The sequence below is a fragment of the Aquarana catesbeiana genome, linkage group LG08, assembly GCF_042186555.1.
Source record: "Aquarana catesbeiana isolate 2022-GZ linkage group LG08, ASM4218655v1, whole genome shotgun sequence".
Taxonomy (NCBI): domain Eukaryota; kingdom Metazoa; phylum Chordata; class Amphibia; order Anura; family Ranidae; genus Aquarana; species Aquarana catesbeiana.
The window spans coordinates 177145633-177164584 of NC_133331.1; the positions used below are offsets into that span (position 1 = coordinate 177145633).

Here is an 18952-nt window from a genome sequence, read left to right on the forward strand (position 1 = left end):
CATTAAGTCCGTGTTTAATCCTAATTCTTGAAAAGTGTTAATTTTACCATTCTTAATAATATCTTTCAGTTGTGCATTCCCTTTTTTTATCCAATTCCCTCCCACTGACCTCATCCCGGCTCAAAAAACTTGTTGTCTTTTAAATAAATCAAAGGTGAATTATAATCCCATTTATTTTGTGCATGAATCTGATCCCAAATTTTTAGTGTGAACCGTGTTATCTCGCGTGTGTTTGATCCCAATTTCCTATATTGTGGGGGGTTCCATATTATGTGACTTAACTGTGTATTACTCAAAACTTTTTCTATATTGACCCATCTTTTATCTACCACCTCTCTTGCCCATTCCATTACCCGTGAAAGAACAACTGCGTTATAGTACTTTTTGAAATCCTGTGTTTTCCCCCTACTCAGTACCGTGTATGCGATACGTGGTTTTCTATTACACCATACAAATCTCGATATTAACCCTCTCAAGGCTCTTAAGTATGCTTGGGGGAGTGGTATTGGAAGCATCTGGAACTTATATCAAATTTTCGGGGCTAGCACTATTTTTACTGTATTAATCCGCCCAATCCATGAGAGAGGGCATTGTTGATATTTTTAAATTTCCTGCTTAATTTCGTCTAATAAAGTATGTAATTTATTAAATATATTTTCCTCAATGAGTCAGTCAATCTGACCCCTGGATATCTAATATCCTTTCTCCATGGAAACTGAATTTCTTTAAGGAGTTTAACTTCTTGTTTGGTTATGTTTATATATAGAGCTTCAGACTTACTAAGGTTAATTTTGAAGTTTGAGATCTCACCATATCTTTTTATGGTCATCAACAAATTTGGAGTCGTGATCCTAGGTTTGTTAATGAAGAATAGCACATCATCGGCAAAAGCAGCGAGTTTGTGCTCGTCTTCTCCTATCTTACACCCACTGATATCTGGAAAATTGACGTTTTAAACGTGGGTTACTACCTGTCAAGTTAAGGCCTCATGTACACTGCTGCTGCTAAACGGACATTTAGGAGCAGTTGGGCATTTTTTTCAACTGATCCTGAACTCTCCTCTATGTTATCTTATCAGTACATGTACACAGGGTTGTTTACAGTAGTTTCTAGGCAGTTGAGTTTAGAGGCTTTTTTGGGAACGCAAAAAAAATGGGTTCAGAAGCTGAGTTTATAAGCATTTCAAGCGCCAAAAGCTGCTAAATGCGGTAACTCGTGTTTAGCCGCATTTCGTTTACAGGCGTTTTTCATTTTTGGCTATTTAAAACAAAAATTTATATATTTTTTTAAATGCTTCTAAATGCAAACGCGGCAAAACAGACGTTTTGAACGTGGGTTACTATCTGTCAAGTTAAATCGTTCAGAAGAGGTTGTAAAAACGTCCATGAAGCCTTAAACATTTATGTGATCTAGAATAGTCAGTGAGGAAGTATGGTCAGTCTGCCTTCTTTTATCCTTTTCTTTAGAGGTTTCTGTGTGTTAAGCCATCATGTGCACAGAGAACTAATTATATTTGTGAATGCCTTATCTATTTCCTGTCCTCCTCCTCTGTCTGTGAAACCAAGCACAGAATTGAGATCTCAGTCAAGTTACTGAACACTGAAACAGAAAGCAAAGATGGGTAGAAGTAGAGCATTAACATTCATGTGCACCATTCCTAAATATAAGCACTGGCATGTGTGATGAGTAATGTCTGACGATGACGTGCTTAATTAAATGAAACTCTTGTTGGCAGAGTAGTCATTGTTAACTGTTTTTTTTTTTAATTCAGTATGAGATGAATCAGAAAATTAATTATATAAATCAGCAGCTGTATGTCAGGGTATGAATGAAAATAGCATGTTTCGATCTGAACATTGCCTTATAATGCAGCAACTATCAATCTGGATCAAGTTTGAGGAACATCAAGTGACAGATAACTAGCAATAATGCAATAATAAACTGGCGAAGAATGCATATTTTTACCAAGTTCCTCCAATGGGATTTTAAGGGGAACCAGATGGTTCCAGAAAATATAGAAACCTTATATTAAAATTAGAAAGTATATTAAAAAATATTAAAATCCAAAGTATATAAAGGTCATATATAGCAAAGGCTCATTCCATACAGCCATATCAACATATACAGTATTTTAAAAACACAAAACCGCCAATTTACATTATGTGGTACACCCAGTCTGGTTCTTGCTGTAATGGTTATCTTTTTCACAGCCAGTCCTTTTAATGGGAAAGTCCGAAGCGTTTCGAATATACACATATACAAAATTCTTCCTCAGGGAAAATTGTACCACACTGTGATAGAAAATAATAGTATCATTAAAGCTGTAGTAAACCCCTGTGTTTTTTTTTTGCAACCTGCAAGGCAATGTTATAATGTGCTAGTATGCTTTGCATATTGCCACATTATTTGAAACTTACCTTAGAACGAAGCCTTCCAGTGGCGATATTTACAGTACCTATAGGTAAGCCTTATTATAGGCTTACGTATAGGTAAAAAATATTCATGGGAGTTTACTCCCACTTTAACAATATTCAACATAGATTATATCTTACTGTAACACCATGCTTTAAAGTGGATGTAAACCCTCACATATACCCAGTGAAGTGATCAGATGATACAAAGAGATAAAACAAATCCTTCTACATAAGTTTTGCATGCATATCTGCTTTCTTCCCCTCTCTACACCCTTTGGAAAGTGCAGATTGTGTTAAAAATCTTTTTTCCTCTATCAGCAAAACATAGGGGTAGGTGCAGGGGCAGATCCAGGGGGGGCAACAGGGCAATTGCCCCCCCAAAATAGTAGCACTGATATGTCATTGAAGCCAGTGCCTCTGCGGCTGCCGCTGCCTCTGCTCGAGTCTCTCTCTCACATCAGCCGATCAGCGGCGCCGAGAGAGAGACTCGCACTGACATGGCAGGATACCAGGAGGAGGTGGGTGGAGCCTCTTCCCTGCACTCGTTGCTAACTGCCTGGCGGCTCACCCACTCGGCGCTTGTACAGTCACACTGAGTGGGGGGGAGGGATGGACGGGAAGCTGCCAGCTGGGTGGCTCGGCGGGGGGGAGGGATGGACGGGAAGCTGCCAGCTGGGAGGCTCGGTGGGTGGACTGGCCAATCAGTGGGTGGCGGAGCAGAGAGATGACATCATCTCTCACAGCCCAGCGCCCGCCCTGCATCCTGGCAGTTCCGCCCTCACTCACTGTGCAGGCAGCAGAGAGATTACATCATCTCTCTGCTGCCTGACTCAGACTGGGACGCAGGAATTGACAATCCCCATTCCCCACCTTAGCAGGAAAGTGACTATCTGCAACTTGTGGCAGGTGGACAATCCACAATGGGTGGCAGGTGGACTGTAACAAGCCCCTTGCTCGCTCGGTTCCACTCTCCCGACACTCCTCTCCAGCTATTGAATCAGATTGCAACGTCTGATGGTTCGGTCATCCAATGCTCCGGGACTAGAACTACAGCTCTGTGCCGTTCTAGTCCAGTTGTGATAGCTCAGAACAAACACCAGGCAGGCTGTATGTAAGTTCAAACAGGAATATCCTTTATTGCAAAATACAGGCTTTTATACACTCAAAGTGGAGGTGCAGACCTCCTGCTCATATTACTCTAACAATACAGCTGTAACCTAATTAACCTAATTAACATGAGCTAATAAACTAATCCCTTTAGACAGCCTAGATGACTCAGACATGACCGTTAGGCCAGACTGGCCGTCTTGTAGTTCAGAAAATCCAATCAACATTATCACAATCAACATAGACTCTTCTTCACACAATAGCAGAGTTAATTAACACAAATAACAATGGGGATCTAATGACTCTTAGATCCAATAGTATAGACTTATTTACAATACACATTTTAGCAGACAATAGACAGACAGGTGTTGGAATTTACATCAGCATCTCCTAACAGTATCTGTCCCAGCATTATGAATCAGCCACTATTCCAACATGGCAAATCCAGGGTCCCCAGAGTCTGTGTGTCCTGGGGGACCAGGACCCGAATCCACAGTAATACAACCTCAAGGGTCCCCAGGCATAAAGCTCACAAAGAGCACTGTTCCCCCAAATGCAAGGGCCCCCGATCGATCGGCAAGAGGCTAGCATACAGTCCCCTCCAAAAGTCTCTTTCCCGGCTAGGTCTGTCAAATAGACAATTTGCAACTTGTGGCAAATGGACAACAGGCAATGTGTGGCAGGTGATAGTGGACAATTTGCAACATGTGGCAAGTGACAATCCGCAGCTTGTGGCAGGTGACGTGGCAAGTGGACAATCCACAACTTGTGGCAGGTGACGTGGCAATCGAACAATCTGCAATGTGTGACAGGTGACATGGCAAGTGACAATCCACAACTTGTGGCAGGTGATAGTGGACAATTTGCAATGTGTGGCAGGTGACGTGGCAAGTGATAATCTGCATCTGGTGGCAGGCGATGTGGCAAGTGACACACTCGGGGCTCCCACTGATTCTGCATTATGGTGAGTTGAACTATTTCATTTTCTATAACAATGTAATAATAGAAATAATTTGTTTTAAACATCCTGACACTATAATAACCATGGTGCCGTGATGATTGAAGCGCCAACATCAGCCATTTCCCTGATAAATTGCCCCCAAAAAAACTTATTTTCTGGCAGTGCCCCTCCCGAGACTAGACTCTGGATCCCCCCTGGGTGGGTGGGGATACTGGACTTACACAGTGTGAGAGATGATTGGACAAGCTCTTTGCTTATCTATCTCTAACCTCCCTCCCCAACACAAATTTTCAGCTACTGTTATCTCATGTGTCCGAGAACTTCTCAGAAGTGAATCATGCTGATAACAGAGGAACGGAGCATCAAAGAGAAACGACACTTAGAGCTTTGGAGAGAGATAAGTAAACACTACATATATATGTGCTAGTTCAACTTTCATGAATGTGGTTTACAACCACTTTAAGTATGGTATTAACACTTACAAGCTGAAATTAACTTCTGCCCATCATAGATGTCCCAATTGATCACTAAGTGAACAATCAAAGCCCCCAAACGGGTCTCCAGGGTGCAATAGAACCATTACCACCTTGGAGACCCCACAAATGCCACCCTGTATAATAATAAAAATACATACACATAGTATTCAACTTAAGTGGCCTTTTCAGAGTCAGTAAGTTAGCCCAACTAAAGAGAACATGAGACACCCTTCTATAGTGAACTTGGTGTTGAGTTATTCACTTTAAGGTCATCACAGAGGACAAGGGGTCACTCTTTACGTCTAGAGGAAAAAAGATTTAATCTCCAAATATGGAAAGGTTTCTTCACAGTAAGAGCTGTGAAAATTTGGAATAGACTCCCTTCAGAGGTGGTTCTGGCAAGCTCAGTAGATTGCTTTAAAAAAGGCCTGGGTTCTTTCCCAAATGTACATAATATAACTGGGTACTAACAGTTATAGGTAAAATTTATTCAGGAAAATCTGATTGCCTCTCTGGGGATCAGGAAGGAATTTTTTCCCCTGCTGTAGGAAATTGGATCATGCTTTTCTGGGTTTTTTGGCTTCCTCTGGATCAACTGTGGGTATAGTATTGCGAATATGGGATTTTTTTATATATTTTTTGGTTGAACTAGATCGACTTGTGTCTTTTTTTAACCTGACTAACTACGTAACTATGTAACTATCCTCATATAGGGCTCCAATATTCCTTACCAAAGTAATTACATAGCATAGGTGCAGCATGCAAATGCAAGAAATGTAAAAAATGACTGAAAAGAACACTTGTCGTCATCTTATGATGAAATGCAGCAACAGTCTCCAATCCTAGTGCAAGACCCATAGCTTGTACAAAAGTAATGCAAAGTTAACCCTTAAAATTTGAAGCTTTTTTTTCTGTTTGACAAAAAAAAAGTAAATGTGTTAAAGCTGAACTTTGGGAAAACAAAAGCTGTTCACGCAACTTGTATTCTTATAAGATGGTCAGCAATGGCATCACCCAAGGGGCATCACCCAGGGTGTTGCTAAGAAGTGCCTAGCTAACTGTTCACCTTTATCATCACAAGAGTGGGCTCTTTCTCTGAATAAATCCCCCCCACCCCGAGTAGCTCTGAGCTAAGATTTTTACTCTTTAAGATTTTTAGCTCACTGTGATTTTTAAAGTGGTTCTAAAGGCTCAAGGTTTTTTTTTACCTTAAAGCATTCTATGCATTAGGGTAAAAAATCTTCCGACTGCAGTGCCCCCCCCTATACTTACCTGAGTTTAATCTCAATCCAGCAATGTGCATGAGAACAGAGGCGGCTTTCCTGAGTCTCTCACTCCTCACTGGTTCACACAGCAGCAGGAGCCATTGGCTCTTGCTGATGTCAATCACAGCCAGTGAGCCAATGAGGAGAGAGTGGGGAGCAGGGCTGAGACACACTCTGTGTCTAAATAGACACACAGAGCACGGCTCAGGAGTATGCTTGCTCGAGTGCCCCTATAGCAAGAGGCTTGCTATTGGGGGCACTTGGCAGGGGGGAGGAGCCAGGACCCAAAAAGAAAAGGATTGGGGCTACTCTGTGCAAAACCATTGCACAGAGAAGTAAAGTGTAACATGTTTGTTATTTAAAAAAAAAAATTAATTTAGAATCACTTTAAGGTGAACAGTAACACTAGGCTTCTCTTGGGAATCTTCCAGGCAGGCTTCATGAGATACATAAATTGCCTAGACCTATAGCAAGGGAAATATTGTATTTAAACCAAAACTGCACATTTTGTTTTTATCTACAGGCACCCCTTGTCTGCATAGGCAGTTTTTTGTAACCTTTTAAGATGCAAACAAAAAATAGCTCACACTCCAGGCCAGTACCGGGTGTTCAAAAACACAAGAGTAGACTCCAGTACAGAAAGAAGGTCTTTAAGCAGAAATCCAGCAATCTGTACCTCTATAGTCGCAGCTGTATCTATTAGCAACCATATTTTTCCCAGTAGCAGCAGCAGTAGCCTCAGTGATCCCATCTCAATGTTTTCGCAGCCTCTCCATGAGTTCTTCCTCCATAGGACTTCAAGTGGTAAAGCCACCTCTGGTACTTCTTCTTAGACATTATCTTATCCTCTCCTGTCCTCTGCGAGGATACCTGAGCCCAGGGCCTCAAGTATCTAGACCAGGGTTTCTCAACCTTTTTACCTTGTAGGAACCCTTGGCTAAAAGTTTGAAATGTTGGGGAACCGCTAAAAAATTTTTTCAGATCTACAGCTTACATAACATTGGATCTGATCAGTGAGCTGTAGATATAACAACAATTATTGTAGAAATATCATTAAATCAGGGTTTCTCAACTGGGGTTCCATGGAACTGAGAAGTCCCCAATGGTTCTGCCGCAAATCAACATTGTGGCATTCGAGTAATGAGGACAGCTAAAGGAGAAGCCGGTTTGATCTGCTGACCTCATACACAGCGCTAATATTACATTCCTCTGGTGAGTGAGGAGACAAAGGAGGTGAGCACAGAGTGTTGCACTTGATTTATTTATTTTGAAGCATTGAGCACACTTCTTTTTGAAGCATACAGCATGAACTTTATACAATTATTGAACTTATATGAATTTATTTACAAACACAGAGCACCTTATATGGTTTATCTTATTTATGTACCATATTTCATTTCATGTGATTTTTTGTATTTATGTGAGCAGCTTCATATTTATTGAGTTTATTTAAGCACTTTATTTAGGGGTAGCGCTGCACACATTTACTGTTTTTGATTGCGATTAACCCCATACCAGGGTAATCATAGTGCAGACAGCTACACTTAGTTTATACACCATAGCGCAGGGTTTATTGTATTTAGTATTGTGGCATTGTTCATATTTATATCCACCCAATATTGTTTTCACTGCAAACTGATACTTGATGCCTTGATACATGGGCAGGAGCACATGGCTGAAAGTAACAGGAGGGGAGATCCTCTGTATGGCAAACTGTAAAGAGGGGGAGCAGAGACCAGGAGCACGTGGCTAAAGCAGGAGGTGGCATCATGTGTATGGCGGCGCTGAACTTTTGTAGTAGGGGGTGAGAGGAGCATAATAAGAAACTAGTTCCACATCAGGTCCGCCTGGCTGCTGATTGACAATGTATGGCAGTGGGAGGATCCATAGTTTGTTATTCAGTCCAATAGCAGCTTTCGAATCCAAGCACTGCTGTGCACTGTCAATCAACAGGCAGGTGGACCTGACGGGGCACTAGTCTCTCAGTTGACGGCTGAATGGGGTCAGGTATAGAGCCCTGTGCAGGAAGCTGTCACATACACAACAGTTTTCCAGCACAGACATACTGTACACCACTGGTGTACACTGTACCCCCCTATGCCAGCTCAAAGCTGGTCTTAGTTAACACCAGGTTCTTAATCTGCGAACTGGCAGCAATTCTTTAAAAAACTGTTGCTGTGATAGAGTTGGGTTTTTAAGCACTTGCGGACTGCCCCATTGCTAAAATACTGCAACAGAGCGGCCGCTCTGCGCCAGATCACGTACACATACGTGATTCAGCATTTCTGGGTAGAGGGTGCGTGCGTTACCACCCCATCTGTGCTGTGATTCGGTACAGCACAAGTCGGTCAGCAGGTCCCGGCCAATAATTTATGGCTGGGACCTGCTGATTGGCTTAGTGAATCACAGTACAGAGCCCTGTGTTTACTAACAACACAGGGTTCTCTGCACAGAGCAGTAAAGTGGCTGTTTTTAAAAACAATCACATCAATTAGTAAAATCAGCACAAATTACACATAGTTAGGCACACAGATAACCCCTTGATTGCCCCTAGATGTTAATCCCTTCCCAGCCAGTGTCATTAGTACAGTGACAGTGTATAGGATTATCACTGATCACTGTATTAGTGTCACTGGCGATGTTAGTGTCAGTCCGTTCCCAACCCAGTGTCAGTTAGTTAGATTGCCTGATGCACTATCGCAGTCCTACTATAAGTTGCTGATCACCGCCATTACTAGTATAAAAAAATTAAAATTCCAGTATACCTCGTATATACCATAGTATGTAGACCAAGGGTAGGCAACCTGGGGCCCTGCAGTTGTTGTGGAACTACATTTCCCATGAGGCATTGCAAGGCTGGCAGCTACAATTACTCACAGAGGCTTGATGGGATTTGTAGTTCCGCAACAGCTGGAGGGCCCCAGGTCGCTACCCCTGTTGAAGATGCTATAACTTTCATGCAAACCAAACGATATACACTTATTCAGATTTTTTTTTTTTACCCAAGACGTAGCAGAATACATTTTGGCCTAAAGTTATGAAGAAATGTGATCTTTTTTATTTGATATGTTTTATATAAAAATATAGGTTTTTTTCAAAATTTTTGGTCTTTTTTTGTTTATATAATAAAAAATAAATAACCCAGTGATGATCAAATACCACCAAAAAAAAGCTCTATTTGTGTGGAAAAAAAATGATATAAATTTAAATGTGTTAGGTACAGTGCTGCATGACCGCACAATTGCCAATTAAAGTAGCGCAGTGAAGAAGAGCAAAAAAAAAAAAATGCCCTGGTTATGAAGGGGGCAAAATCTTCTGGAGCTCAAGTGGTTAAAGTGGCGGTTGTGAGAACTACTTGGATTTGTCGTCCATGTCAGTAACTTTACTGAAACTGGTGCAAATGCTTGCTGAATTAGGCAAAGGTAGTTTGATATATTTGTATTCCTTTGTTCAGCTACAGATGATCTGGCTTCCACGTATGGCATTGACCTTCTCTTCGCTGATTCTGGGCTACTGAAAAGAAGTACATTTCACAATACATTATTTGACCCCAACCATCATCTCAAGACAATACAGGTTTGATTTAAAGCTTTATATACTGTATGATGACATATGATACAATGGGATAAAGACTGTGAGAAGACAGAAATCCTCTTTGCCTTCATTCCTCACTGAAGCAACTCATTCATTCCTGTGATCAGCTAAGCTGTATTAGCAAAATTCACTGCAGTATACAAGCCCTCTACTATTTCTGCTTCAGGCTAACAACATCATGATGATGTGCTTCAAATTCTTCAAATGACTTTAAGAAGTAATGGCATAACACAAACGTCCCGCGATTTACTGCGATTCGGATCGCTCAGGTGTGAATGGAGCCTTAGTTCTAGATTGGCACATTCCAGAGCCTTGGCTAGCAGCAGGGTTCCCCCAATAATCATACCTATATTTCTTACACCCATTAACTTTTTAGAGAGGGCACCTTTTATATTGTACATTTAATATTACAATACATTATACATTCATACATTATTTTCTTATTTGACAATCAGATCAGGAATTTGAAATTGAACTGTTTGCATAAAAATTTGGGATTACCAGAACAAACAGAAAATCACAGCTGCCACTTAGCCACTGTAAAGCAGTACAAAAATACCCCAATCTCTATGTAACTTTTTCATTCTACTGAGATTGCAAGCTCCAGCTTCAGATTTTACATACAGCATATGGTAGTGTGCCAAGATCACATTTAGATATAATGTTGGACTTCACCAAGAAATGTTTCTAGTTTCGCTTATGACAGGTTTGTTGTTCCTATAGATTGAGTTCTTGTAAAACAGACTAGGGGGAATTGTGGGTTATTACTACATTGTGGCCAAAATTTTTATTTCATTGGATGGTCAGCTCCATCCAGTGGCCATAATGCAGTATTTTTCTGATTTCAGGAATATATTGCATTTTGGCCACCAGATGGAGCATGCGATCATAGGAAATAGATGTATTAGGCAAAATATAGTGAGAGTTGTGTTGGCTGGGTGAATGATTTGAATATTCATCCAGCATTTTTTTTTGTGAATATACTCCTATGATATTGTCAAAAAAGAGGACCATACACTCCTGGCCACTTTATTAGGTACACCTGTTCAATTGCTTGGTAACACAAATTGCCAATCAGCCAATCACATGTCAGCAACTCGATGCATTTAGGTATCTAGATGTGGTGAAAACAACTTGCTGAAATTGAAACCGAGCATCAGAATGGGGAAGAAAGGTAATTTAAGTGACTTTGAATGTGGCATGGTTGTTGGTGCCAGACGAGCTGGTCTGAGTATTTCAAAAACTGATCTACTGGGATTTTCACACACAACCATCTCTAGGTTTTACAGAGAATGGTCCGGAAAAGAGAAAATATCCAGTGAGCGGGAGTTGTGTGGATAAAAAAACCTGTTGGATGTTGGAGGTTAGAGGAGAATGGGCAGACTGGTTCAAGATGATAGAAAGGCAACAGTAACTCAAATAACCACTTGTTGCAACCAAGGTATGCAGAATACCATCTCTGAGCGCACAACACATCAAATCTTGAAGCAGCTGGGCTACAGCAGCAGAAGACCACACTGGGTGCCACTTCTGTCAGCTAAGAACAGGAAACTGAGGCTACAATTCACACAGGCTTACCAAAACTGGACAACAGAAAATTGGAAAAATGTTGCCTGGTCTGATGAGTCTCAACTTGAAAGCATGGATCCATCCTGCCTTGTATCAATGGATTTTGCAAAAGCATTTGACACAGTTCCCCATAAACGTTTACTGTACAAAATAAGGTCCGTTGGCATGGACCATAGGGTGAGTCCATGGATTAAAAACTGGCTAAAAGGGCGAGTTCAGAGGATGGTGAGAAATGGGGAGTACTTGGAATGGTCAGGGGTGGGTAGCGGGGTTCCTCAGGGTTCTGTGCTGGGACCAATCCTATTTAATTTGTTCATAAATGACCCGGAGGATGGGGTACACAGTTCAATCTCTGTATTTGCAGATGATACTAAGATAAGCAGGGCAATAATTTCTCCGCAGGATGTGTAAACCTTGCAGGAAGATCTGAACAATTTAATGGGGTGGGCAACTAGATGGCAAATGAGGTTCAATGTAAAAAAATGTAAAATAATGCATTTGGGTGTCAAAAATATGAATGCAATCTATACACTGGGGGGAGAACCTCTGGGGGAATCTAGGATGGAAAAGGACCTGGGGGTCCTAGTAGATGATAGGCTCATCAATGGCATGCAATGCCAAGCTGCTCCTAACAAAGCAAACAGAATATTGGCATGCATTAAAAAGGGGATTAATTCTAGAGATAAAATGATAATTCTCCCACTCTACAAGACTCTGGTCCGGCCGCACCTGGAGTATGCTGTCCAGTTCTTGGCACCAGTCCTCAGGAAGGATGTACTGGAAATGGAGCGAGTACAAAGAAGGGCAACAAAGCTAATAAAGGGTCTGGAGGATATTAGTTATGAGGAAAGGTTGCGAGCACTGAACTTATTCTCTCTGGAGACACTTGAAAGGGAATATGATTTCAATATACAAATACCATACTGGTGACCCCACAATAGGGATAAAACTTTTTTGCGGGAAGGAAGTTTAATAAGACATGTGGCCACTCATTAAAATTAGAAGAAAAGAGGTTTAACCTTAAACTATGTAGAGGGTTCTTTACTGTAAGAGCGGCAAGGATGTGGAATTCCCTTCCACAGGCGGTGGTCTCAGCGGGGAGCATTGATAGTTTCAAGAAACTATTAGATAAGCACCTGAATGACCGCAACATACAGGGATATACAATGTAATACTGACATATAATCACACACATAGGTTGGACTTGATGGACTTGTGTCTTTTTTTGACCTCACCTACTATGTAACTATGTAACTAATGGTTCAGGCTGGTGGTGGTGGTGTAATGGTGTAGGGGATATTTTCTTGGAACACTTTGGGCCCCTTAGTACCATTTGAGCATCGTTTAAACACCATGGCCTACCTGAGTATTGTTGCTGACCATGTCCATCCCTTTATGACTACAGTGTACCCATCTTCTGATGGCTGCTTCTAGCAGGATAATGCACCATGTCACACAAAGCTCAAGTCATATCACCACTGGTTTCTTGAACATGACAATGAGGTCACTGTAGTTCAATGGCCCCTACAGTCACCAGATCTCAATCCACTAGAGCACCTTTGGGATGTGGTGGAACGGGAGATTTGCATGGATGTGTAGCCGGCAAATATGCAGCAACTGCATGATACCATTATGTCAATATGGACCAAAATCCCTGAGAAATGTTTCCAACACCCTGTTGAATCTATGCCATGAAGAATTAGGGCAGTTCTGAAGGCAAAAGGGGGTCCAACCCGATACTAGCAATGTGTATCTAATAAAGTGGGCGGTGAGTGTATATGGACTGCTTTCTGTTGCTAAGACTAATTAATCGCAACACATCACTTTAGATTACAGAAGTGCATATAGCAAGACAGAAGGAACTGATACTACACTGATTACACTTTGAGAATTCAATTATGAATAAAACATCCCCTTTGCTGTTATCGCCTTTTACTTTTATGCTGAAAGTTTTTATGTCACATCCACCGGCATATTATGTTTTGTAGCAGAATTTGAATTAAAATGATGAAGGTACTTATATATACTTCTCACACGTAGTTCACTGTTGAAGCTCAAGGGTTGGAATTTCTGATTGGCAATGAAGAGAAGGAGGATGAAGGAGAAGATGCATCAGTTGGATTGTCCACTGTCTTGTTTGATGTCCAGCTGCGACCAGTGATATATTTCAAAGGATACATGGACTTAATATCTAAAGTGCTTTCGGGAAGTGGAGAACCTTTAAGTGCGATGAAAGGGAATGTTCTACTAGTTGATTATCTGGAGGTACATTTTTAAAAGTTATTTGCATGTTTAAGACTTATGTGACATCACTGTGCCTGTCTGTGCAAGGAACACTTGCATCTATGTTTATACAAGTGTCAAACCCTGGACATTCTCATCAGTCTAAAAGCGCAGTGTATGTACTAATGTTACCATGTTTCAGCAGACCTTCACAATCTATTTAGTCCCTTTAGAATGCTGGACATGTAAATTTGAAGCAGGTATTCTATTTGTGTAGATTAGAAGAAAATCAGGGCGCAATTTGAGTGTAGTATAGTAAGAGATTTATTGTGCTGAAAAGACAAATGGCAACTCACATTGTGACAGTTAAAATCAGGCTCATAATAAGGGCTTCCAATGCACAACAACAGGGAACTTCAGACTAGGATAGGAAAACTGGGTGGATGGATACACCTGCAGGACCAAGAGAACACACTGAGGGAGCCAAACTAAGTGGAGCATTAATGTACTGAGAAACATTAGTAAATTAGCAACTCACATGGGAAGAAGAGAAAATGGCAATTTTGTATGCAGTTCATGAGTGGTCGGCTCATGCATCTGGGATGGGGAGACTCTTCCTAAAACTTGCAGCCTGGAAAGTCAGTCGGATGACACTTTAGATAAGGAAGTAAAAACTGACAAGATGGCAGAGGGCTTCTTGTGGGATGCAGAGCAGAAGTCATGCCATCGGGATGCCAGAGGGGCGGAGCCATGCATTTCAAGGCCACCCAAGCCTCTTTCTCAAGCTTACACAACACTTAATTGAGCCATATACTCCATTACTATAGTACACTCTATTTCTATATGTGTCTTGCCAAAAACTGAGACCTTACTGGGACACAGTCAGACATGACCCAAGAGGTAGCATTAGTGGCTATAGAAGACACTATCTGAAAAACTCATCTGCAAAAAAAAAATGCACAAATTCCCTTACTATAAACATCATCTCCAGATTTCTCCTCTGGTTTAATAAAGTGAGTGATATTATGCATAAGGAAGACCTTACAGCCACTCTCTACAACAAGGAAGAACACTGTAGAACCGCATTGACATCCCGAATGCACTACACCAACTCAATATAAAAACATCATAGTAGGAACATGAGACCGCTCCATTAGCCCCAGCACTCTGGGGCTTTTCAGGGTAGTATCCCCCCTCCCCCAACACCTCCTTTCTTTCCTTTTCCTTTCCCTTATTCTCCTCTTCCTTCTCTTTATATCACCGCTTCCCTCCCTTTTCTAACACCTTCCACCCTTACATTTTTCTTCTTTCCCTTCTTTCCCTATCCTCCCACAATACCTTCAATATTCTTTCCATCTTTTCCCACCTTTCAATTAGCGAAATGCCACATGACTCATTTCACCTTCATAATTCTTATTCCTAATAATGGAACCACCATGTAACCCATATCACTCTCACCATTCTTACCCTAACAATGGGACCACCATAAAACACATATCACCCTTACTATTCTTACACATAACAGTGGAAATACCATATAACTTATAACAGCCTTACTGTTCTTAATGATAATAATGGAACCACCATATAACTCATATAACCCTTGCCACCCTTACCCTAAACAATATATTCCAACACCATTAATACAACATCTTACACTGATTTCCACAATGTTACTTATTATTCTTTCATATAGGCAATTCATGTCTTTTCGTATTTATGTCACTTCATATCAGCAAGATTTTTTAAAGCATCTGCATTATAGACAAAAATTGCAACGTGGAAACTGTATCAAGATGGAACTGTCAGATTTTATTAACTGTATGATGTGGAATAATAAAAAAAAGATAAGCTAAAAAAGAAAAAAAAAATAATAATACATGTATAGTGAATGGCTAGTAGTAAGTTGAGGGATTCAAGACCCACTAGTAAAGCTCTTATGAAGGCCAGTTCTACAGTCTAAAGCAACAAAAGAAGTTTGTTTATTGCATACATGCAGCTGCTGGGTGGGGAAAGCCCCTGAAATAGCTCGGGTGGGTTTGAACACGTCTGAGCTCTCCACTGACTGCAGTGAGCGCCTCCACACCGGTCCTTCCCTCCGATCCATGAAAGGCACTTGCGGGTGATATCATGTGGGAGGAGGGCCAGCAGAAAACAGCGCCAGAACATGCAGTTTTGCCATGGCAGCTTCCCTGCACAATTCCGCATAAGGAAAAAACTTTGTGCCTTCCTGATCTCCAATACTGTACCCTCCTGGCCTCCCTACACCATGCCTATTTGACCTCCCTGCACCATGCCCTCCTGACCCCTCCCTGTACTCTGCCCTCCTGAGCTTCAGTACCTTGCCCTCCTGATCCCCCAGTACCATACCCTCCTGACCCCCAATACCACACCCTCCTGATCCCCGAGTACCGTGCCCTCCTGATCCCTCTGTACACTGCCATCCTGAGCCCATAGTATTGTACCCTCCTGACACCCCAATACCACACCCTCCTGATCCCCCAGTGCCATGCCCTCCTGAACCCCCTGCACCATATTCTTTTAACCCCCCTGTACTCTGCCCTCCTGAGCCCCTAGTACTGTGCCCTCTTGACCCCCTCTGCAACATGCCCTCCTGACCCCCCAGTACCATACTCTAATGAAACCCTTGTACTGGGCCCTCCTGACCCCCTGTCTTCTGAACGTCTCACCCCTGTCCTCTGCCCGATTGAATGCTATACACTGCTCTTCCTACTGCTGATCTCTGTACACTTGTTTTCATCCTATTAACCTCTGTACACTCCCCTAACTTTTACTGACCTTTGTACACTGCCCTACATACTACTAACCCCTGGACACTGCCCTACCTACTACTGACCTCTGTACACTGCCCTACATACTACTGACCCCTGGACACTGCCCTACCCACTACTGACCCCTGAACACTGCCCTACATACTACTGACCCCTGGACATTGCCCTACCTACTACTGACCTCTGCACACTGCCCTACATACTACTGACCTCTGTACACTGCCCAGCATCTTACTGACCTCTGTACACTGCCCTACCTACTACTGACCTTTGTACATTGCCCAACATCGTACTAACTTCTGTACATTGCCCAACATCCCACTAACCTCTGTACACTGCCCAACATCCTACTGACCTCTGTACACTGCCCAACATCCTGATGACCTCTGTACACTGCCCTACACACTACTGATCTTTGTACACTGCCCAACATCCTGCTGACCTATGTACACTGCCCTACACACCACTGGACTACATACTACTGACCCCTGGACACTGCCCTACCAAACTACTGACCCCTGAACACTGCCCTACATACTACTGACCCCTTGACATTGCCCTACCTACTACTGACCTCTGCATACTGCCCTACATACTACAGACTTCTGTACACTGCCCAGCATCTTACTGACCTCTGTACACTGCCCTACCTACTACTGACCTCTGTACACTGCCCAACATCCTACTGACCTCTGTACACTGCCCAACATCCTGATGACCTCTGTACACTGCCCTACACACTACTGATCTTTGTACACTGCCCTACATCCTACTGACCTCTGTACACTGACCTACATACTACTGACCTCTGTACACTGCTCAACATTCTACTGACCTCTGTACACTGCCCAACATCCTGATGACCTCTGTACACTGCCCTACACACTACTGATCTTTGTACACTGCCCTACATCCTACTGACCTCTGTACACTGACCTACATACTACTGACCTCTGTACACTGCTCAACATCCTACTGACCTCTGTACACTGCCCTACATACTACTGACCTCTGTACACTGCCCTACATACTATTGACCTCTGTACACTGCCCTACATCCTACTGGCCTCTGTACACTAACCAGCATCCTACTGCCCTCTGTACACTGCCTTACCTACTGCTGATTTCTGTACACTACCCTACAAACTACTGACCCTTGGACACTGCCCTACCTACTATACCCACGGGTCAGGCCACTGTAGCACTGCAGAAAGTTTCTCTGGGTCCATCGAAAAACCAGCAGTGGAAATGACATAACCCACATTTCTCCAATTTACAATAGAGATTCTTTTCTCTCAGCTTCAGACGTCTGTGTGGTGGCTCTATAGGGACTTGGAAAATATGAGGGTATCGTTGAGATAAACCACCACACATAGCTGCAACAAATCTCAAAGGATATCGCTGATAAATTCCTTAAAAACTGCTGGGGCATTGCAAAGGCCAAATGGCATTACAAGGTACTCATAATGGCCCGTTCTGGTATTAAACTCAGTTTTCCATTCATCACCCTCCTTGATCCTCAAAAGATTGTATGCCCCTCTAAATCAAGCTTTGTGAAAAATGTTGCTCCCTTGAGGCGGTCAAATAACTCCATAATCAACGGAATTGGATAAGCATTCTTGATCGTGAAACGATTGAGGCCCCTATAATCAATACAAGGTCTCAGTTCACCACTCTTCTTCTTCACAAAGAAGAAACCAGCCTCAGCAGTAGACGAGGATTTGCGGATGAATCCTCGAGAAAGTGTGTCTGCAAAATACTCCTCCATGGCCTTATCCTCCAAGACCGACAAAGGGTAAACTTGGCCACGAGGGGGTATGGCACCTGGTTGAATGTCAACTGCGCAAACATACAACCAGTGTGGAGGCAAACTACCGGCTTGATCTTTGTCAAAGACATCGCTAAAATCGCGGTACTCCTCCGGCAGGGAGGAAAGTGAAGAGGTGCACAGGACCTTATCCACCTTCTGAAAACATGTCTTGCTGCATTGTGGTGACCAGGAAAGAACCTCAGCACGAAGCCCATCAAAAGAGGGGTTGTGCCTCCGTAACCAAGGATAACCAATAACCACCGCAAACTTAGGTGAGGAAATGACTTGGAATTGGATTATCTCATGGTGAAGAGCCCCTATGGCATGAAACAGTCTCATGGGTCATATGGGCAGGCTGTAGAGGTCTCCCATCAAGAGCCTCAATGGCAAGTGGAGTGGCATGAAGCTGCAGCGGAATTGAGTGCTTAGATACAAAGGCAGCATCAATGAACAGGCCTGCAGCCCCAGAGTCGATTAGAGCCTATATCTTGACGGACGACTCAGATGAAGAAAGGATAACTGGAACCAGGGGCTTATCCTTCTGGACAACTGGTTACGAAAAAACGCTACCTAAGGTCTGTCTGCTACAGGACTTCAAGGTTCGGGTGTTCCCAGGACGGGTAGGACAAGACTTAAAAAAGTGACCTGCCTGGCCACAATAAAGGCACAATCTCTCCCTCCTCTTAAAGGTTCTCTCATCTGCAGAGAGAGGTGTGAAGCCCAAGTGCATGGGTTCACCCT

The 18952-nt window shown here is 42.5% G+C and overlaps 1 protein-coding gene across 2 annotated transcripts in view; it reads left to right on the plus strand.

Annotated features, from left to right (window-relative positions):
- LOC141106176 (microsomal triglyceride transfer protein large subunit-like) overlaps positions 1-18952 on the plus strand; it is a 239517-nt gene that overhangs the window by 148885 nt on the left and 71680 nt on the right. For both annotated transcript variants that reach the window (XM_073596713.1, XM_073596714.1), the window contains 2 exons: positions 9678-9799; positions 13427-13651. In XM_073596713.1, coding sequence (XP_073452814.1) covers positions 9678-9799; positions 13427-13651 — 347 coding nt within the window. The remainder of the gene's footprint in view (positions 1-9677; positions 9800-13426; positions 13652-18952) is intronic.